Source organism: Bactrocera tryoni, chromosome 5, assembly GCF_016617805.1.
Source record: "Bactrocera tryoni isolate S06 chromosome 5, CSIRO_BtryS06_freeze2, whole genome shotgun sequence".
Taxonomy (NCBI): domain Eukaryota; kingdom Metazoa; phylum Arthropoda; class Insecta; order Diptera; family Tephritidae; genus Bactrocera; species Bactrocera tryoni.
This window is the reverse complement of record NC_052503.1, coordinates 59561341-59584560: the sequence shown is the minus strand read 5'-3', so window position 1 is coordinate 59584560 and position 23220 is coordinate 59561341. Positions and strand designations below refer to the sequence as shown.

At 34.3% G+C, this 23220-nt stretch overlaps 6 protein-coding genes across 12 annotated transcripts in view; 4 read left to right on the top strand and 2 right to left on the bottom strand.

Annotated features, from left to right (window-relative positions):
- Window positions 1-1844: 1844 nt before the first annotated feature.
- LOC120778795 (signal peptidase complex subunit 3) lies at window positions 1845-5080 on the bottom strand. Its single transcript, XM_040110795.1, has 3 exons — window positions 4840-5080; window positions 4506-4772; window positions 1845-2151 (listed from the first exon to the last, which is right to left on the bottom strand). Exons 1-3 carry the CDS (start codon window positions 4980-4982, stop codon window positions 2022-2024), a joined length of 540 nt encoding a protein of 179 aa, XP_039966729.1. The 5' UTR covers window positions 4983-5080; the 3' UTR covers window positions 1845-2021.
- A 2154-nt stretch (window positions 5081-7234) lies between these two features.
- LOC120777506 lies at window positions 7235-8346 on the top strand. The gene is made up of 4 exons (XM_040108860.1): window positions 7235-7424; window positions 7512-7720; window positions 7788-8043; window positions 8101-8346. Exons 1-4 carry the CDS (start codon window positions 7364-7366, stop codon window positions 8277-8279), a joined length of 705 nt encoding a protein of 234 aa, XP_039964794.1. The 5' UTR covers window positions 7235-7363; the 3' UTR covers window positions 8280-8346.
- Window positions 8347-8389: 43 nt separating this feature from the next.
- LOC120777505 (ankyrin repeat domain-containing protein 12) lies at window positions 8390-10698 on the bottom strand. The gene is made up of 3 exons (XM_040108859.1): window positions 10566-10698; window positions 8793-10447; window positions 8390-8734 (listed from the first exon to the last, which is right to left on the bottom strand). Exons 1-3 carry the CDS (start codon window positions 10696-10698, stop codon window positions 8555-8557), a joined length of 1968 nt encoding a protein of 655 aa, XP_039964793.1. The 3' UTR covers window positions 8390-8554.
- Window positions 10699-12293: 1595 nt separating this feature from the next.
- Window positions 12294-23220, top strand: part of LOC120778687 (neurocalcin homolog) — a 59831-nt gene continuing 48904 nt past the window's right edge. For 2 of the 7 annotated variants that reach the window (XM_040110623.1, XM_040110631.1), the window contains exon 1: window positions 12438-12520. The gene's annotated coding sequence lies outside the window, so the exon portion shown is untranslated. Of the gene's footprint in view, window positions 12363-12435; window positions 12553-13202; window positions 13338-23220 lie in introns of those variants that run through there. The other 5 variants (XM_040110629.1, XM_040110624.1, XM_040110625.1 and 2 more) reach the window with 5 other exon arrangements.
- The window catches only part of LOC120778688 (neuronal calcium sensor 2), a 54781-nt gene continuing 43997 nt past the window's right edge, over window positions 12437-23220 (top strand). The window contains exon 1 of the mRNA XM_040110633.1: window positions 12437-12520. The gene's annotated coding sequence lies outside the window, so the exon portion shown is untranslated. The remainder of the gene's footprint in view (window positions 12521-23220) is intronic.
- LOC120778689 (flightin) overlaps window positions 12440-23220 on the top strand; it is a 71787-nt gene continuing 61006 nt past the window's right edge. The window contains exon 1 of the mRNA XM_040110634.1: window positions 12440-12520. The gene's annotated coding sequence lies outside the window, so the exon portion shown is untranslated. The remainder of the gene's footprint in view (window positions 12521-23220) is intronic.

Genomic DNA, 23220 nt, shown 5'->3' with positions numbered 1-23220 from the left:
TAACGTTTTGTCTGTCGTAGCGATTACTAAACATTTTTCCAGGGGTTTTTTGTGAACCAAAAAAAAAAATGCGAAAGTTACTGCGAGACGTCGAAGATAAAGTTATTGTTTTAATTAAAAACAGCTATTCAGCTAGGAAAATTGCCGAAGAGTTAAATATAAGTCGACAAACGGTAATAAATGTGAAGAAAAGACAAAATATTGTCCAAGTTGTAAACGCTGAAGGCCGCCCGCGAAAGCTTACCGATGGTGATGCCCGTGCTGTTGAGCGATTATTATGCAAAAATGAATGTAGGACTCCTCGAGAAGCTGCTTCTAAGTTAGAACTTCAAGCGAGTTCATGGACAGTTCGACGCTCTTTAAATAAAATTGGTATGGTTGCTGCGGTTAAACAAAAAAAACCTGCTTTATCTGAACGAAATGTTAAAGCTAGACTTCATTTTTGCCGAGAACGGAAAGATTGGACAATTGAGGACTGGAAAAGGGTTATATGGTCAGATGAGACGAAAATTAACAGGTATCAATCTGATGGTAAGGCATATTTTTGGCATCGTCCGCAAGAAAAGCTTCAGCGTGGACAGGTAAAGCAAACTGTCAAATTCGGTGGCGGAAGTTTGATGATTTGGGGTGCTTCACGTGGTGGCATATTGGTCCTTTGTTTAGAATAAGTGGAATAATGAATAAGGAGATATATCTGCATATTCTAAATTCACAGTTGCCTGACTTCGTGGACGAATGTGCCTATCCAGCGGAGGAAATAATTTTTCAACAAGATGGCGACCCGAAACATACGGCGAAAATTGTCCAAGAATGGCTCCAAAATCAATGTTTTAACACTTTCAAATGGCCAGCACAAAGTCCCGACCTTAACCCGATAGAAAATTTGTGGGCATACGTTAAGCAGCAGCTGGCTAAGTATCGAAATCCGCCTTCCAACATGGACGAACTGTGGAGTCGGGTACAGACGAAGTGGAGAAATATACCCCACTCAATTATTGAAAACTTGGTTGAAAGTATGCCCAGACGCATAAAAAGCGTAATAAAAAATAAAGGTCTATGGACAAAGTACTAAGCCCTGTGAAGAACTTAGGGCTAAGTGTATAAGTGCAAAACTGTCAAAATGACTTGTAAATGGAATTTATCGTATATTTTCGTTCAAGAATAAATAAAAGCTGTTCTGTTTTCTATTTTTAATAAATTGAATTATTATCTTTATTTTGGTGTATAAATGTTGCCGATACTGCTAGTAGAAAAAAAGTTATAAGCACCTTTAGTCGCATTCAGTAAACATGTTGACGGTTTTGCTCCCCACTGTATATGCTAAATATACATATTTTGAAATAGATACAAAAAAACGACAATAAACATTAATTTTAAAACCAAAAAATGTGTTGTAATTTAATAAAACTAGGTGTATGTAAATTTTATTGGTCCACTGTATGCCATAAAAATTCTATTGGTACAAATGTAGATATGATAAGGGAATAATGGGAATGAATACGCATATGTATATGAAGGTCATACATTTTTTTGAAGAAATGAAAAGAATGACCCAAGATCTGTTTATATGAGCAATAATAGTCGAAATTAATATAATTTTTGCTTATTTTAAAATTATTTTTTATTTAATTTTTCCCGATTTTGCAAAAAAAAGTAAAATTTTTACCATTTTTCGGAAAAAATGGTTCATATGATACAAAAAAATCACGCTTATGTGACTCAGAGAATGCTTTTTCAATGCTTTTTTCTTCAAAGCATTTCTCTTTATTCATTCTGGTGAATGTACACTCATTTTCAGTAAAATAAAACACTTCAAGGTATGCCGAATCACAAATCATCACGAATTTGAGTATGTGCTTTATGATCAAACAAACATTTTTTTGTTTATTTAAATATATTTAGGACCCAAAATACAAAGTAAATACACTTTTAAATTCAAGTTATTTTGAAATATATAAATATAATTTGTTTGTTTTAGTTATTCTTTTTAATTACAAATTAAAGGTGTAGTTTAGTATCTCTTACACCGAGGCAATTGAATATTCAGCAGGGAATTTGAATGTGTGAGATCCGAGTGATCTGATTGTTGGCAACAAGCCTGCATTTGGTATGATATTCCACGACAGATATAGCGAAACATTTTTGTTGTTCCTACAAAGAAAAATAACAATATATAGGCCCAAATAAATTATATATTGCCGCTTACTTATAGTTTTTGAGATATTTGCAAAAAAATGTTCAGAAATTAAACCATTGAAAGTGTGTTTCTTTGATTTATAATGAATTTTACTCACATATTTTTAACTTTTATATCCTCTAACCAGGGTTTTCATTTACTACTCCGTATCAGCAAAATTTTAAAATTATTGCTACCGCTCTCACTTTAGCGGGAGCCATAGCATAACAATGTAAAAGTATGTGCTCTGCTCTGCTACACATGCTAAGCATGCGAGAGCTGTAGCACATGAAAATTTTAATTAACTCTGCTCTACTATCGATCCCAATTTTTTGCTACCGCTACGACAGAGCAGAGCACAGCACTTCATTTTTGGCTATTGCTACAGCTATAGTTTTTTACCTAAAAAAACTCCGAGCTCTGCTCTGCTACATACAAACCGGCACAATTCCGATTTCTTTGGCGCCGCGATCTGAAGGTACCGTTGGAAAGAGGAAGTCCTCCTGATTAAAAAATAAGGGGTATAGGTACCGCAAACGCTTAGTTTACGAGATATTCGACTTAAAAGTTCAAAAATTCCCAAATTTTCGAACATTTCAACAAGCTATTTCACTACATTTAACACCCTTCATGCACATTTTTCACTTCAAATTCATTTAAATAAACTGTAAACATTTAAACAAATTCACAATTTCCTCTTTTTGCAGGTTTTATAAGTAAAAAATTTATATTTTAAAAATAACTTTTTACTCACTTAGTGAGCATCATTTATGAGCTAACAATTTTGAGGGAATGGAGCACTGCCATATGATAATAAACAATTTCGCTGAAATTTCTTTCACAGAACGTAGTACTATTCAACACAGAAAGTAATACTACGCAAAAGTACTTCAGTCACCCCGGGTTTTGGCTCGACCAGGGTTATTTTTTTCAAGCGCAAAAAGGAGTACTATGCGAAAGTAATTCAGTCACCCTAGTTATTGGCTCGACCAGTGCTATTTTTTAGAAAGGAATACTACGCAAAAGTACTTCAGTCACCCCGATATGATATAAATTTTATAATATTATCATATGTAGAGTTTTAATTATTTATGTGTATTACACAACTCAATTATAGCTTACAAAATGTTGGCAAGTACTTTTTATTATAGTTAATATAGAAAAAAGGATCACGCGAAAATACAAACAATGAAAAATCGTTGAAAATTCTACATATGGTTTGTTTACGATGTGGCAACGCTCGTTTTCCTCATAATTGTAAAGAATCTCACACTTTCACACGCGTCGTTGATAAGTGATTTTTAAATTAATAAATTTATCTAAAATATAACAAAATAAAAGTTAATTATGAACTTACTTCAATGTTTAGAGTGCATATTTAAATATACAAAGTGAAAAATGTGAAAAAAATGTTGTGAAACATTGTGAAATACCAAGTGTTATTAATACAAATTTTTGAATGGGGAATAATTTAAAAAATGGCTGGGATTTAGAATAGCATCCCCGGATTTCGGGAATAAAATGGGTATCACTGGAAAGGTGACGTTCTCCAGATCACGAATATATATATACATATATAGTTGCCGCTGACTTATAGTTTTAAAGATATTTGCATTTAAAGTTGAAAAATTGACAACTTTTACATTGATAATTTGTGTATTGTGAGTAACTTTTTCACTTATATTGTGCACTTTTTCCGCGCCGCGCTCCAAAAAAAATAACCATGGCAACCCTTTTCTTATTATGCAAATGCAGAGAATTGTAACTAAAATAAAATAATTAAAATAAAGCTTTATTTACAACAAATATTAAAAAAATTAATATACCGAAACGTTATAGTGAAGTGTTAGTAAGTGAAAAGTGCACAATATAAGTGAAAAAGTTACTCACAATACACAAATTGTCGATGTAAAAGTTGTCAATTTTTCAACTTTAAATGCAAATATCTTTAAAACTATAAGTCAGCGGCAACTATATATATATATATATATTTTCGTGATCTGGAGAACGTCACCTTTCCATTGATACCCATTTTATCCCCGAAATCCGGGGATGCTATTCTAAATTTTACCATAAAAAATTAAAGTGTTAGCAACATTATTTTTGCTTTTTTCTCCTCTGGAGAAGCTTCCCTATCCGTACATACCTCATTTATACCGAAATTCGTGTTTTTTACCCGACCGCCAAAGTAATCGGAATCGTGCCCGGCTCCCGACAAAGTGAGACTGGTAGCAATAGCAAAATGAAATGCTACGGGAGTAGCGTAGCTTTTCAAACGCTGGTCAAAACTATTTAATGTTATTCTAAAATTCACCCAGAATTTACTTACTTTAAACCATTGCCGTCATCCCAGAAGTAATACTTTGTATTCATATTCTTAAAATCTAATGCAGAATTTTCTCCGCGTAATATTATTTTGTCCCACAACACAACTTGATTTAGCACACTGTCTGGAGTTTTATATTCAGCGGTCAGGTAAAGGAACAATTGTTTAACATTCCAATTGAAGAGGCTTGTCAAATTCGTCTCCAAATCGAAGGTAAGAAAACCCAAATCATGTTTCTCACGGGAGGCGCCATAGTCAGGAACGTTTTTCCTAAAATGTATATACAAAACGAAAATATATGAATTCGATTTCGGCATAAATACACAAATCTACTTACACCAACACCTTTACAGTGTTTACGTGTGCAGTAGTCCTACTGTCGAGAAAGACTGTCGAAAGAAAACAACAAAAAGTTAAGCAGGCGAGAACACTTAACGAATATGCCACAGTGGCATTTCCACGCGTTAAAACGGTATGCATTTTGTTTTAATTTTATAAAATAACAAATTTATTAAGCTAACTACACGTATACCGACAAAACTTCTTGACACGTAGAAATGGTCACCGTTTGTCAAATGCAAGTTAAATGCGGTGCAGAGATTGATAATGGAATTAATACAGTACAGAGTGATGCTCATTCATACTAAAGCCGATCCCTCATTCAAACTTAAAAAGTCAAGAATACCTAGTTTTGAGAATAACAGCCCTCTTCTGGGAAAACCTCACAACTCTTTTGTGAGGTTTGTTGTGAGGTTCTTCTTGCTCAAACCACTTTGCTGAGAACCAGGTGTTTTACAAAAACAAACAAGGCAAAACAAAGGGGTCGGCTTTAGACTACCATCCCAGGATTTCGGGAATAATATGGATATGGTCGGATAGAGAAGGTTCTTCAGATCAAGAATATATATGGTTATAGCCGCTTGAAACTCATAGTTTTCGAGATATTTTCGTTTAAAGTCGAAAATTCTTACTATTTAAACTACATATTTTTGCGATTTAAAATTAATATTATACTTATATTTTGTACTTTTATATCCACTAACACTTCACTAATTCGTATGTACACATTTATTTAACATTATATAGTGCAAAAACATTTTAATTTAATATTTAACTTATTGTTCAAAAGCTTTTATATCAGCGCTACAAACTGTCAAATAATCAGTGTTACCATACTAATATATTTGAACAACTAACCAAAATAGAATATAAAGAAAGATCAACAAAAAGGAATTTAACACGAAAAAACTAGACAATTCCCTTTGTTGGACCAACCAGGGTTACTTTTTTGAAGCGCGGCCGAAAGCCTCCAACGTAAAAAGGAGTTTTACGCGAAAAAACTTGACACACCCCATTGGCGGGTAATAAAAAGATTTTTTGTGATAGACAACTGCAAAATTCTGTTTTTTTCTTTCTTTATTTCTTCTAGTGCATTTACAAAAGATGTCTATAAGGTAACACTGATTATTTAACAGACTGCAACCCTTAGCTGTTGTCAAATCAATAGATTTAAACAATAAGTTTAATGTAGATATAAAACAATTTTTGCTCTATATAAGGTAAAACAATGTGTACAAAATATTTAATGAAGTGTTAGTGAACATAAAAATTAAAAATATAAGAGTAGAATTAAATTTAAATCGAAAAATATGTAATTCAAAGAATGGTAATTTTCAACTTTAAACGCAAATATCTCGAAAATTAAAAGTTTCCTGTTGCTATAACTGTATATATTCTTGATCGGGAGGACTTCCTCTATCTGACCATACCCATTTTATTCCCGAAATCCAGGGACGGTATACTAACGTTTTCCTAATATTGCAAATTTCTTTAAAAATATTGAAATTAATACCATGTTCAGACCGACCCTTAATCACACGATTTCGGCTGTTAAGTGGTTTATCCCACTAATCTTATAAATTTATCAAGATTTCGCCATACAAAAATGACAGTTCAAAATCACTTCATCGGAGTGATTTGAAACTGGTCCACGCTAAATCTCTCTGTGCGACTCTGATTTTGCGCCATCTACTTGGCAGCATTGGAAATCTATTATATTATCACAGCTGATTTAGACACTACAAAAAAGAAAAAATGTAAACAAACAAATTTTTATTAGAGCAATGAATCTAATTTCTGCTGAAAATCGACTTCCCAAAAAAAAAAATGCGTCCATTATTTCCATAATATGGAAAATATTTAAAATAATACGGCTTTTATTACAAAATACTATATGACAATGTTTTCATTTGATAAATATTAAGCGATGTAAATTTTTGAGTGGCAGAAACAGCTGTTTTTAATCTTTTCAACGGCAGTAAGAACCATGTTGGGTTATGAAATGCTTAAATGTAATCTAATCTTTTAATTTTTCGGTCTGAACATGGTATAACAAAACAAACTCAAACTCAACCGATTTCGCATTGTGAGATTTGCTTTCAGACATCATAAGTTTGTGATGAAATTTTGAGCATTTGAGCTTTTGAAATCATCTCAGCTTACGGAAAACCTCAAAAATAACAAAAACCTGACAATAGTGAGGGTGGTGATTTCTGTGAGGGCATCAGAATGGGGCTGTAAATCTGTATAACCAAAATGATATATTAAAAATTGAAGTATTAGCAAATTAAGTGCATAGATATGTTTAATATTTATAGATATATATAAAAGTGTATTAACCTAAGCTATAAATAGAAACTCTTTAAAGCAAAAATTGTTTTATGAAACACGCTGTGTTTAAGAGTCATTTAATTAGGCAGCAAGTTCAATTAAAAACAAAATTTTTAAACGACGAGTCAAAAGTTTGATTGTCTAATATTATCACTTAACCAATATATTTAACGTATTAATTGAGAGTAAAAATGAAACCTGTGGTTATTTTGATATCGCGTGGCGAGCAAAAGCCGGACAAATTAGCTAGAAGTATTTAATATCAAAAACATTTGTGCATCCAGTTAATATCTAGGCTGATAATTTGTTTAATGTAAACGTTTGTAATTATTTATACAGATATTCTTGTTAGCAACGGAAACGCTATAAACAAACCTGTAACTATGTCGTTTGGATTATGTACATTTGCTACTTATTTATGCGATCTGAAGACAAAATATTACGAAAACACCATAGCTTTGTTACCTTATGAAGGAGATATCCGTGAACTACCAGAAGATCTTTTAAGTGCCACAGAAATGTTGATAGTCTACTTTGATCCCGATGATGTAAATAGTTATATTTATATATACATATATTTTAATCTACAAAGATGACAATTTTTATTCTGTTTAGAAAACTTTGAAATCTCATTTAAGTGAATATTGCAGTTTTCTAAATAACAATGACATTGAGTTGGGATTATTACTGACTAGCAAACTCTACGATGATGCTAAACAAGGCCTGGCTTATAGTACAGTTAAAGAAAGTTGTAAATTTCAATTTGATATAATTGAATTATGTAATAACGACGATAATAGTGAGACAACGGGATATAAAGAAGTTGTTGAAGTGTTAAAGAATAATATTTGGTCAAATGTCATAGTACCAGGTGCGTTTTTTTATCTCAAACAAATAATATGGTTATTGAATAAATATATGTTTAAAGGTGCCAATACAGACGAACTTAATGATGATCTAGAAGAACAGTTGGAAGGCTTCGAAAATTTAATAACGAGCATACAAAATTTTAGGAGAATTTCGAGTGGAATGGAAAGGGACCAAAGGCTTAATGAGGCAGAAAAATTAGCTGATCTTTTTATAAAAATGATGAACGAAGATAAATAAAGTGATATATATCTATTGTATTTTGATTAAGTTAAATATATAAATATTTAGACCTTCATGTTCTATATTTTTGTTTAGTTTTTTTTATTATAATCCAATTTTAAAATACGTTTTTAACATTTGGTGCTTTATTAAGCATTTTTATATATATTTTAAGTGCATATAGTTCAGTGCTGAAATCACGATTAGACCTTAACTTTAAGGGAAAGTTATGTATCTATATACATGAATACATATATATAATTATATATTTAATCACTTTTTTATTGATAAATTTAAGCTGGTAAAAGATCAAAGTCATCGCTGACATGTACAATAGGTACATGATCTTTATCAACGGCAGTTTCACATTTATAATCCCATAATTTATGTTTTTTCAATGCAATATCCCAATCCATCATCTGTACAGCATGCAGACTTTCCGCTTCGTTATGATGACGTAAAACCATGGCTTCCTGAAATCAATACAAACATTGTAAGCGATCCATAAAGTTGTTTTGTTATTGTTTTTACCTTGATTTTGTCCCACTTATCATCGACATCTTGCAGCCAACTTAGTAGTTGTCGACCATTGAAACGGTAACGTGCGTTTTTATCTTTTTCATCCTGCTCCGATGTTGGTATATTGTATACTTCTTCGTCTTTGAGAAGAGTACACACCGAATACGGCACTGGCTGACATGAAATATTGCGCGCTGCCTTCGAGTGAACCCGTATCATTTCCTGTTCCACATTCAAGCATAATTTTTCACGCTCCACAATGTGACGCTGTAGCAGAGCTTTGCGTTCATTTTCTTGCAAGCGATATATTTCTTGCATCTTCGGTGGAATATTAGACGGTGTCACGGATTCAATTTTCTTCTCATTACTTGCAAGCAGATAATTTTTTTTATTTAGCAAATACTCATTATAACCCTGCGGCGGTCTTGGTTTGATCGGGTACATATTTTGCCACTTTTTCTCAATTTGCCGGCGTATTCTAAGATACATTTGGAAACAATTTGTAAATGGCATATCATGCGAATGTGTATCAGACATTGAAGCGTTAGCTTCTGTATTTGTATTTTGATTTCCATTGTTTTTATTATTGTGATTATCATCGTGTTTTGTGCGTATTTTTCGCTTGCGTGGATGTAATTCTACACCGTGCGAATGTACGTCTTTCGATGACGATGTCGACGAGGTGGATGGGCTTGGTAAATTAACAATATTCTCATTTTCATATGTGTGATTATGTTGTAGAGGGCTTGCGCCAACATTGGTAAATGTAAGTTTATTATCTGTAATGCCCTCATTGGCGTTCGATGATGCTGGCGATGGTGAACTGCTTTGCATTTGAGGTGAGGAATTATTAGAGCTACGTTCGGTACTAGTAATACCACTGCGATGAGAACTACGTAGCACACGATGTAAATTCTTCTCCTCGTTCAATAGCTTCAAATTTTTCTCATCTATAATATTGCATTGTAAGTTATTTATTTTTATGGGACTTTCATGAGGACTGCCGCATTGCGCTTCACGTTCGTTGGAATCATTCGTATTCGAGCTGACAACATATGGTAGCGCTGCATTACGAGATGTGTTGATTTTGCCTGTACGTGATACATTTCCATCCGTGTCAATGGAGCAGTTCTGTTGTGGGATTACAATTTTTAGTGGCGGCACCTTTAAACCGCCACTGTATAAGGATTCAGACATTTTAAATTCTTCATCATCACCCTCTGTTTCAAATTGTTTGCCGAAACCAGACTTTGCCAATTCAGTCTGATCTTTTTCTGTGGAGTTTGCATTTTTATTTGGATTCGGCGAACTTTTAGACGCTGATGTTTGCTTGATAACCTTTTCCATACGTCCTGGAAGACGTGTAGTTGTTGTGGTTTTTGCATCTTTTCCACCATCTACCTCTTTTCGTTTCTTTTTCTTGCCTTCATCACATTCCTCAAATTCCTCCTCATCTATATCTGAGAAGTGACGTTTACTCTGACTGGACGAAGGTGTATCTGCGCTGCCAACACCATCATGTTCAATTTTGTTTTCGGTATGACCCTCATCAGTGGTTAATTTGTCGCGGCTGGTCTCTGAATGATCATGCTTTTCTGTGGAGTTAACATCTTCAACATCATCACCTTTTTTATGCTCATTCTTTTTGATGTGCGTTCTAGAGGCCTCTGCAATTTTTTTTTTTATATTTAATCAAGTTTTCTACTGATTGTTTATATGAAACTATAATTTTAATAGTATTCGGTTATATTTCTATATTAGCGATTATTAAAATATATAAATTACCTGTCGTCGAGTTTGCCGTCATCTGAATAAGCAGTGCCATTTGCTGTCTCTCAGACATCGGTGTATTCGGGCTGGGCCTTGATGTTGCGACTCCTGTATTATATCCCACTCCCCTCGGTCTTGGGGGTGGCATAATATCTTAGTAATATTGCGTACACAAAATATCAAAAGTTAAATTCCTAAAGAAATAAAATCCTAAAATGTTTTCAAAAGAAAATAAATTCGAACTCTCACAACTATCTCTCATCAAATATCCCACTGACTAATGTACTTATATCAGGAACGCTATGAATAACGGAAGCACAGAGAGTACTTATCATTATTAGACCGACATAAACTCTTACACGAATGTTACATGATCAAGAAATTGTTTGTTGAACGCATTTCTACTACCACACTTTTACTTATCGAACTGGAACGCCGTCTTCATATCAATTTTTCCATTCCCATCTTACAAATAATATAATAATAAAACAAAATGGTATCTTATGATGAAAAACAATAGAAGAGAAATGTGAACAATAATGAGCAATAGAAGTTTTCATATTTGCGTCCAGTATTAACGGGCAATTACGTCAGCAATATATGTCATTTATTTCAGTGCCTACACAAAATTACCGCATCAAGGGTAATGAATTTTAAAATTGATAATCTATAATTTTGTAAATCTGTTCCTATTGGAAAGGTTAAATCTTAATTGAGGATGGAGTCATGTGATCGCCATTCACTTGGGAGTGGCCAGAAACGATTATTTTGCACATGGCTCAAGCAGCACACAACTTTCGGTCTTTGACCAAGTATCCTCTGGGTAGCCTAAGAACATCCGTTCGAAGGCGAGCTAAAGTGAGAAGGCGAAACATCCCCCACATAGGGTTGTGTGCTGGGTTTGGAACCCGCCACGTAAAAAACACCCCCAATGAAAAGGAACAACAAGCCTCGGAAAGGTCAAATAGGAGTTGATATAACTGACTGGTTTAAAATTGAGTATATTTTTAACCTTTTTGATAACAACAATGTTAGAGAAAATTTATACAATCGGCTACGATTTAGAATAGCATATCCCGATTTCGGGGTTAAAATGGGTATGTACGGATAGAGGAGGTCCTCCAGATCAGGAATATATATTTATATATATAGTTGCCGCTGCATTTGCATTTTACTCTTATATTTTTAACTTTTATATCCACTAACACTTCACTAATTCGTTTCTAATCATTTATTTTATATTAAATAGTGCAAAAATGTCGTCCAAAATTATTTATTACTTTTTGTGTAATTGGTAATTTTTTAATAAAACTATAAACTCTTAACAGAAATTAAGAAAGCATATATTATTTAAAATATTTGAGGAAATAAGAAAACAAAGTTTCTAACTAATAGCTGAATGTAGAACTATAATATTATGTTTTTTTATTACTCCTTTAATTTAACAACGCATGGCAATTCCTATACATAAAAATTTCAACTAACAGAGTGTAAAAATAACACTTATTTAAAAAATGGCTAAGAAATTAATATACATTAAAGGGAGCATTTGCTTTTGCTACTGTAAGTATGTGGATCACCTTGTCGCGTACTAAAAATTTTTTGTGGTTCGTAAGTTTTCTGTTTTGTTCCATCAGGACTATTGTGTATCACCTGGTGTGCTCTACTGAATATTTATCGCTTTTTCAAACAAAACTTGTAACATCAAATAGTTATAAAGTTTGTATTTATTGCATTGATTTCTCGTTAAAAAATAATGTTAATTTAATCAATTCTGTTATATAACGCTGTTGTATACGATATATTAACGAAGTACGTGTTTGATAGAAGTGTTAAAAATATGTTATTGATTTTTCAATAGTTTGTGTAAACTTTATTGTGTCTTTAAAATGCACAATGTTACCGAAGAAAAAATATACAAACAACACCAAGGCATGTAAGACGAACTTATAGCGTTAATTAAGTAATTGGTAAGTGCGTCCGAAATTGCAGAGGAGGCCAAGTAAGCAAACAGTGTAGAAAAAAATGATATTTGCACGCAAAATTACTGTTCTGTTATACGAATAATACAAAAAGGAGGCTGCGTTGTGCACTAGGCGCCACCATAGTAGCAGCGCGGCACATATGTATATATACTAGATAAGTGACACAATACAAGAAATGTTTGCACACACATCCATTTGTATACGTGGAATCGTGTGCGCTAATGACAATAATTCTCCAATATTTAATGTTTATGTGTGTCCATAACTGATAAAATCAGTTGATCGCGCTAGTTTTATAACTTTTACAAATAGGGCGTTGCTTTGGATTCCAAAAAATATACATATCCAGTTCGCTGTATACACATAAAATATATACTTTGCTTTTATTAATAAAATATTAGGATAGGATTCATTTTACATCATTACTTTCCATATAGGAATATAAAACATATCTTTATATACTTACGTATATGAAGAAGCTATAAAATATATTTACACCGGTTTCGTAAACTGTAAAATATCAATATGTCATACGTAGGTAAGTTGAGTGATATTATTGTATGGTAGGGGAAGAATCCCTCTTAGTACTGTTAACATGTCAAACAGTTTTATTTGCATTCACTTACGCAATACTAGCAGTCAGAAAAAGAAAACTGGCACAAATTGCTAAGTTAGAAGTGGTTTTATTGGAAAAGTTTGTAAATAAAAATAAAAAAAAAAAATTCTAGAAAAAAAAACACAAAAATACATGGCTGGGATTTAGAATAGCAAAACGCCTCCCCCGAGTTTCGGGTTAAAATGGGTATGTACAGATAAAGGATGTTCTCCGGATTAAGCAAAAAGGGTCACACACTTATGGTTTTTAAGATATTTGCATTTAAAGTTCAAAAATTGAACTATTTAAAGTGGGTATATCTTTGATTTATAATGAATGAATTTTACACATGCATAATTTTTGTAATCACCAACATTTCACTAATTTTCTACACATTTGTTTTGTATTAAATGGGGCAAAACTAACTTTAATTCCATATTTAACTTTCGTTTTATTTATTCCATACTTGGGGTATTATTAGTTTTTTTTTTTAATTTCTTTTAGTTCCTTTGTGTTATTGAGTGAAGAAAAAGAATTGAAAAAAGTTAAATATTGAATTAAAGTTATTTTTGCAATATTTAATATAAAATGAATGGGGATACAAGAATTAGTGACGAGTTGTTGGATATAAAAGTTAAAAATATAAGTTTAAAATGTATTATAAATCTGAGAAATACGTCCTTTAAATAGTTGCATTTTTGAACTATAAGTACAAACATCTCAAAAACCATAAGGCAGTGGCCCCCTATGTACATATCCTTTGCGCCGTTACGATTCTTTTGGCGCCGCGATCTGAGGGCGGATAGAGGAGGTAATCAGGATTAAAAAATTGATGCACATGTACCCGTCGCAGACTTATAGCTTTTGAGATGATTATATTTGAAGTTTGAATATGCAATGTTTTGATCGACTTTTGCCGTCGTTTTAAGTGGTCCGCCTCTTTTTTTGCCACCTATTATATAGTTTTGCAATTTGTACTATTGTTTCAAAACCAAACAAAACCTTCATTCTTTTTTAACGCTCGTTACTGTATATAAATCCTTCATTCGTTTGCCGTAGTCGACATCAAAAAGGGGTCTGCCATCCTGGCTTCGCTTGGACTCTCCAATTGGCGCCACCTTGCAAAAAGAAGAAACGACTGGCGCGCTGTTTTTATCTTGGCTACGCTAGTAAAGAAGAAGAACTGTATATAAATATATGTTGAACGAACTTTGCACACATTTTTCAAATAAGCTTTTTCATACACTACACTACATAACTAACATAATTAACATATTAATAATTAAATCGCACACATATACTGTACTATCGGTCTTGCGCCGCGCTTCAAAAACAATAACCCTGGTAGGTCCAACACCGGGGCGTTCATAGTTCTTTTGCATGCAGGAGATCGACTTGGAAAGAACCCCAATTCCCACGTGGCGGAACTGATCTAGATTTCATCCGGCCAAGGGATGTTATTTCGGCGATCTAACTCCGTTTGGATCGGTGAGTTTTAGAATAAGATTGTCGGCACTGGAGCAACGCCTTTTAGCAGGTTCCAACCAAGGCCCGGAGGTATTTTTCTGCTGCGTATGCGCCAAGAGGCTCCATCCAAACTGCGTTCAGGTGTAATATAGTACATGTTGCTCAGGCCTTAAGGCACATAGGGAGTGAACTGCGACCTTAGCCTCAACGGCTGTGCAACCTGCATCTAGTTCGCGCACTGCGCCGCCACTCCACCCGACGACCTCTAAGGTCCATAGGAGCTCAAATAGACAGCATGACTCCCATTCTGATCTCCGATTAACTAAATGGGACTTCAAACCAAGATCGAGAAGATAGCAGCATATGCGTCGATCAGGTAAATGAGCGCTTGGGCAGATAGCGAAAACTTTGATGCTAGATTTCTCTTTCATTTTTACGATTTTTCTTAATTAGTGGGCAGGTTAGAAAAAAACTAAACGTCATACTGAATTGGGGCAAAGTTTATTACCTTTGGTATTAAATTATCTTCAATTTAAACTAAAAAAACTAAGAAAAGCCAAGTTGGACATATTTTTAAACAACAGAAAATAAAAATTTTTTGGTCCAAACCCACTTTTTTCAATTTTCCAAAAAATGTAGAATTTTACATTATTTTTGGAAATTTCTTAGTTTAACTAGAAGATAAGTTATTAATAAATATGAATCTCTTTGAATTTTTTGTTTCAGACAGAAATTGCGACCTGCATCCTGCCCGCCGTCCGACAAATGCACATGCGAGATGCATGATGAAATTTGGCTTTAATAAATTATATCTTTCCCTCTCAAAAAAATCCTTAAAAAATCGATGTTTTAAATCTTCTAAAGCAGACTCCCTTTTAAGCTAGAACATTCAAATATGCTGAGTACAAATCTTATAAGAACTTCTACGGACAGTGAAAATGGATGAAATCAGAGGACAACCCCAGAAAGCGAAACCCCGCCACTCTCCGCCAGAGACATATAATTTTACCACCTAGATGGTATGAGAGAGCTTTATGGGAAAATTAGCACCGCCCACTTTCTGGTGAAATCCCATATCTCGGTACCCGACTAACCGATTTCGACAAAATTTAGTACTTTGCATTCTTCTTACATTCAATCGGACAACAACCACGCCTGATTCCCATATAGCACAATTTTAAATTCCACTTGATTCGTTCAGTTTACAGTACACAAATCAACAATAATCGTTCTCTTATAATGATACATATGTATATCTGTATGTACATAAATAATTGTTTTAATTGGACCAATACTTCCCCTAGCTCCCATATACTTAATATAAAGATTTTCGGGTTTTAGGGTGACTTGTACCGCATATATCAGTCAATATGTAAGTTATCCCAATTAAAATAAGAGAGCGTGTTTTATTCACAACAGTATATCTCTGTGCCTAAAATAGATAAATTTGAGCGAAAACTTGGCCTAACCCCCATATAACTAATAACAGGATTTTCGAACATCCGGCTTACTTTACTCTATATCATTGGTTTTACACCTTAAAGTATTTACCTGGCTTTGATTCTTGAAAGTTGCAAAATTATAAAATGTCCGGTTGCACTCGAACTTAGCTCTTCCATACTTGTTTAAATTTAATTTTTATTGGTTTTAAATTATTATATAATATGCATATATTGTAGATATATATTTACATTAAAATATATAATTACTAGATTTTGAACTTAAAGTAAGTATATACAGTGAAATTCCCTATTACGGACAGTGCTCATAGCCGGACAATTCCCATAATTGGACAAATTTTATGAACACAACATTTTCATTATTATTTTCATACAAAAGCAATTTTTATAACCGGACATGAAACTATGCAATGACCCTACTCGAACACTATTTTCGTAATATTTCGTTCAAATTATCTCTTACAAACGAAGGAGATTTCATAAATTATGTCCAAAAACAAAAATAAACAATTTGTAGTTCCCCTTTTCTAATAGTTTTTTATTTATTTTAATATGACCTGTAAATCATTTTACAGACATACTAGAAAAACAAACGGAAACTGGCTGCTTAGGCCTTCGTCCCATTTTGTTTAGATACATTAAGGGGGTAGTAAGGTATTTTTGTTTTTTTTTTTTGCATTTTTTTATTTTTTATTTTATATTAATGTACAACATCTTAATATTATTCTGTGAAAATTTGAGAGCAATTAAAGCAAAATTGACGGAGATATACACTTGTAAGTCTCCGCCCTCCGATTTGGTTGTGAGCGGCTGTGAAACTTTAAACGTGTTTTTCTCAAACTTCACTTTTTCGAAGCCGGTAACTCAAAATTTACTGACCCGATCCTTTTGAAATTTTGCACATTCTTTCTTTATATAAATTGTGAAGTAACGCTGTCCAGTTTTTTTTTAATTTTAACTTATTTTTAAACAACAAAATTTCTGATTTTTTTTAGTGAAAAATCAGTATTTTGAGTTCGAAGCGAAAATTGAAAAATCATTAAACAAAAAAAAAAAAATTCGAAAGCGTTATCTGAGGAAACTTATCAACTAATCAAATCAATTTGGTTTTTTAATTTCAAATGATCCAGTCATGAGTTATGTTCACCGCGAATCAATTTTTTTTTGGAAGGTCTGCGAAGATTCTCTGTCACCGGCTCATTTTTTAATATTTTTCTATGAAACTTTCACAGAATATTCTTTAAATGTCATATAATTACGCTATAATTATAGAAATAAATAAATATTGATTGTATCTTTAAAAAAAATTATTGAAAATATGCTTTTTTTCGCTCGAATTAACCTTACTACCCCCTTAATTAACTTATACGAGGTGTGTTCAAAAAGTATCGCGAATTTTGTGTTTTTTCTAAAATTATTTATTTATTCATGAATATCTATTTTGTCCCCTTCAAAGTAATCCCCATGAGATATTATACACTTGTGCCAACGGTTTTTCCAATCTTCGAAGCACTTCAAAAAATCATTTTATTTTATCTTCTTCAGCTCCTCCTTCGATGCCGTCTTTATCTCGTCAAGAGAAGCGTAACGTCGTCCTTTCAGGGGCCTCTTCAGTTTAGGGAACAAGAAAAAGTCACAGGGGGCCAGATCTGGGGAAAACGGTGGCTGCGGCATCATTAGTGTGTTGTTTTTGGCCAAAAAGTCGCGAACAAGCAACGATGTGTGAGCAGGGGCGTTATCGTGGTGCAAAGCCAATTTTTGTTCTTCCGCAAATCCGGGCGTTTTTGGCGGATTGCTTCGCGGAAATTGCGCATAACTTGCCAATCGATATGTTTAGGTCCTCAGCAACTTCTCTAACGGTGATTCGACGATTGGCCAATACCATTTTCTCCACTTCATTAATTTTTTCGTCTGTTGTTGAAGTGCTCGGGCGTCCGGCACGCTCTTCGTCGTTCACATCTTCTCGGCCTTCTGAGAACATTTTGTACCACCGATAAACGTTGCTTCGGTCCAAGGTAGCTTCTCCGTTTGCCACAGTCAACATTCGGAATGCATCCGCGCACTTAATTTCGTTTTTCACACGAAATTTGATAAAGGTCCTTTGATCCATTTTTTTGAATGGGTAAAAATCGAAGACGACCCAAAACACGTGCAAGCAAAGCAGCCAGGGATAATGGGATGCCCAACTTATTCCAGTGTGAGAGCGCCTCAAAATAAGCGTTTTTTTATAACATTTTCCATTGTGGCCACATCGAATAAAATAAGAATTTTCGGTCATTTAAATTAAAATACCCAACGTTTATTACGATTGCAAATTATTATATATTGGACTTTTAATATATGGCGAAACCACCTAAATCCTTTTTTATGATTTTATGATGTATTAAAACAACTGACTTTCGATCTTTCAATACTTAATAAGGTGAATTAAGCCTGTTAGTTGTCAATTAATGAATGTTTTTAATCATTTGTAATAGAAAATGAATTCTATTATGCATCAAATTACAAAACGTTTCATGAAATATGTTTAAATTTCGCATTTTCTTTGATTTTCATTGTTTTAAATTTTTATTAACATCTTGAACGGCGGCAACAAATTTCTCCGTTCACATATATTTTTGGTATAATTTCAATCTGGCCGTTCCAGTCATTCCAATTGCAAAACGTCAAAACCTACCCAATCCAGTCAACTGTCAAAGTTCGGTAAGTGAGCGGCTCTCACATTTCCAGTGACAAGAGAGTTGGGGATCTCTTTATCTCTGAAAGCAGCTGTCAACAATTAAATGAACATTCAAAATGACCGAGCTTGTCGGCAGAAGTGAGAGACATGTGTACCAACATAACGCCACAAAAAATTCGAAATTCGAATATACGTAACCCGCGAAAATTCAAAATTCGCGATACTTTTTGAACACACGTATGTACATTTCAACCGAAATGAATTTTAATTGTATAGGATATATTTTCGTAGTTCAGTGTTGCTATAGCGGTATGCAAATCAACATTTTGCGATGTGTCGTTGTAGCAGTTTATTAGGTGTTGCATGGTTAGGGTATCATTACAGTTCATGCAAAGTGGTAGTGAGTAGTATGTCCGAGTTTAAGGGCTATACCAGGTGAAATCGGCAAGGTCGTATCTTGAATAGTTTTTGGATGGCAGCGTTCTAAAAAACGACCGCTCGCAGGTACAAACATATACAAGCGATACGCGTTTTTCTCGAACGACATTTTTAAAAATTGCTGACATGACTCAACGAGAAATTGACCGATCGATTTCAAATTAAAACTGAGTATTTTTAAATACATTTATTATACAATGACCTACGAATTTTTTTTTTTCAAAATTACGTCATTTTTTTAAATTTTGATATTTTTTAAAATTGTAGGTCATTGTTAGGAAATATCTTTAAGTTTAATAAATTTGAATTTTTTTGTTTTAGCTACTCATTGAGCCGGAATCATGTCAGCAGTTGGGGCACTTTTTTTTTCTCCTCCCAAGACAGTAAATAAAAAAATCTTAAAATATAGTTGAAACATTCAATCGAGTGTTTTCTTTTTACGATTTACGAAAATCGCCTAATTACACTGGTATAGCCCCTTAGTCTCATCATAACACGTTGCTGTTGTTTTGTCTTAAAATTTGATTTGCTGCCATGTTGTTGATATAACTGATGCATAGTTTTATAATGAGCATTAATTTTATTCTTCAGACACTTTGCTTTTTAATGAAGTTTGCGAGGCACCCTTTTATATCTTTTTCGGAGTAGTTGTTGATTAAAAAAGTAGGATGAGTGTGTGCGTCTTTTGCTGTAATGTTTACAGGGACTGGCGTATATACATTGGGTATGTCTGGGCCTATTCTGAATAAGTAGGAGTTTAACCTGCTACAATATCCAGAACGAAGCTGCGCTAGGGTCACTCGCGTTTCTCGCGGTAACTCGAGCTCTTCGTCTGCGATGGGTAGTGGTTTGACTCCATGAACGCCATTCACGGGAAGGGAGTCGGTGAAGGTGTTAATGGCTCCAATGTGAATGGCGGTCAGTACCTGTCGAAAGTCGATTGCGTCCGAAGTACGGTCGGCGTAATGTACGACGTCGTCGACGTAGTCAAGGAAGGACCTTTTGATGCTCCTAGGAGGCGGTTCCGCTCCAAGTAGATGGCTGTAAGTGATTTCTACGAAAACATTCCAGCAGGAACTGCTTGGAGAGGAGTTCATTATGCTCCTTAACTGGGAGCATAAGCGTCTCACTGTGTATTTGTTCGATAGGAGACATCACAAGGCATCCCGTCGTGGTCCGGAGTGCAGTATTTTGGCAGGTCTGGAGTTTCCTCCACTGCATCCAGGCGACCATATAGGTGTTGCGTAGTTGAGGATCGGCCGCTCGATTGCCTTGTATGTTGCCAACAACGTTTCTTTGCCTTTTCCCCATGTGCTGCCGGCTAGCGACTTGAGGATTTTGTTGCGGCTCTGTACCTTGGCGATAATCGCGGTTGAATGGGGAGTGAAGGAGCACAGACTATCAAAGGTTACACCTAAAGTCTTAGGGTTGTTAACAGTCGGAATTTTCACGCCATCGACTGCAATAAAAAGGTCAAGTTCGTAAAAATGTTCGCTGTGGATTTGGTGGAGGAAAGTGTGAGGTTCCGTGCAGTGAGGAAACGAGAAAGGTCGGAGAGGTAGCTGTTTACTTTCGAACACATGCCATCGATTCCATTGCCCGACGTCAATATCGTGCAATTATCTGCGTACGAGGTTATGGAAAAATGTTCGCTGTAGATTTGGTGGGGGAAAGTGTGAGTTTCCGTGCAGTGAGGAACCGAGAAAGGTCGGAGAGGTAGCTGTTTACTTTCGAACACATGCCATCGATTCCATTGCCCGACGTCAATATCGTGCAATCATCTGCGTACGAGGTTAGGGAAACCCCCTCTGAAATTAAACAGTAGCGGGGAGAGGACAAACCAAAAAAAAAACCAGCCCTTGGTCGGATGAAATCCGAGTCAATTCCGGTGCGTAGAACCGGCTGTCGCGGGAATAATGGGAAAATAAAATTTTTATGTCTTTGCCTCGTATGAGAATCTCTTTGATCCTACGTGTTTTTGACTTTCTTTGAACTATCACAGTACCAAATTAGCCAGTTCTTTTGCTTCCATTTTTGCACTTTCTCGGCATGTATTTGCCTTTAAGCAAGTGGGCGCGTGCTATTTTTGGGAAGACAACGGGATATGAAAAGAGATTCTGCAGATTTCCAGGGAGGACTAAATACTTTGTAGGTTTTTTTCGATAAATCTATGCCTATTTTCTTAACCATTCTGTGATTGTAAAATTAATTTTTAGGTATCTTTTCGAGTGAGCTAGAGCCTTGAAGTCTGTGTACAGGATGTTATCGGAGTTTTGTATGCAGTTGTAAATTTTATTCCCAGTTAATTTAAAAATGCAGTCTTCAATAGTTGGGAGTTTCAGTTCGTAGAGTATGTTTGCAATTAGAGTTGTTCGAAACGCGGGACTAATAATGCGTGCCATGTAGTATTTTTTAATTTTTTGCAGACAGCGTTTGGATGCTTTGCCATATATAATAAGGCCATAGTAGATCTTTCCGAGTATCAAGGCTTTCATAATATTTAATAAGTGCGCCACTTTTCATGATGCATATGATTTTGAGTAAGTTTATTCATTTTGAAAGGTCACTTAGGTGTTTGATTTGGTATTTCCAAGTGATTTTTTGACCGAAGGTTATTCCCAGGATTTAACTTTATATAATATGATTGTGAAGCGCTGGATCTGGAAGATATGGGATATGTTATTAACTTTTTACATTAAAGCATTTATTTTTTCAAATACGATCAGAAATTCCATTTTGTATTTTTTTAAGTTTGATTTATATTCGTTTACGTTGACCGCAAATGTTCTATTTGATAAAAACGCTTTTGTATAGTTGGAGACTTTCGGACCAACTTTCCACTGATCAAGTTGATTGAGTATAGAGTGGACACCTACACGATCGAAGGGGTTTTGTAAAATCAACACTTATAACAGAGCAGTGATTTCGAGTTGATAAATTACTAGCTAGAAAGTGGTCTAGGTAAATTGTTGCCTCTACCGTGCCTGACCTAGGTTTAAAAGCAGTTTGTTTTCTACTTATAAGTTTGTTTTGAAGTAAAAAATATTGTATTCGTTTTGGTAGTATTGTTTTCCAACATTTTGCTTATAAACATGATAAAAGCGAGATAGAACGGTAAATTTTGTAGTCATCTTTCTTATTCATATTTTTTGGAATACAAATGACGTTTGATTTTTTCCAAGAGTGTTGTGACGATTAAATTGTATAAATTTATTAAACGACTTTTTAGTGCCAGGTGATTCTGTCCTCTTTGGTATTTTTAAGGTTATTTTCTAGTTCAAACGGTGTAATTTCTTCTTCACGACTACTAGCAGTCTTTCCCACTTTGTATACCGATTTGAGGGCCCGAATTTTGCCATAATGTATTCACATGAAAATTCTTCATCTGCAGAAGTCGATGCAAAATTAGTGGCAAATATTTCTGCAATTTGTTGCGCTTCTGTTGTAATTACAGTAGAAGATTTAAGTGAGTGAATGTAACAAGAGGCGGGTTTGTCCGTAAAAGCTCTTACCTTTCGCCAGACTTTGTTTGTTGGAGTGTTTGAGCTGATATGAGCCGTAAATTGTTCAAAAGAGCTAGTTTTTGTCTCTTTTACTTTTTTGCAAAAAAGAGCATTACATTTCTTATAGTTGAGCAGGTTATGTAAGGTTAAATTGTTTTTTAGAGCATGTCAGTATTTAATTTTCTCGTTTCTAAGTTCTTGCAGCTCTTTTGTCCACCAACAGGTATTACATCACTTCTTGTATGGCTTAGATTGCGGAATACTTACATTGGCTACTCGCCTAATAGCTTTCGTTATGTTGCCCGTCTCTTTAATAATGTTATTAGTATTCATATATCTACTTCTATTTCTAATCTCTTAGAAAAGAGAGGCCAGTTTGCGTTTGCCGTTTCGAATCTAGGGTTGTGGATAGTACTCGCAGAATATCCCTATAATTGAGTATTATTGGATAATGATCACTATCGGACATATCGTACACCGTGTCCCGATTCATCTCTAAATAAATTGGGACTACATGCTTAGATGTCAATCGCAGTTAAAGC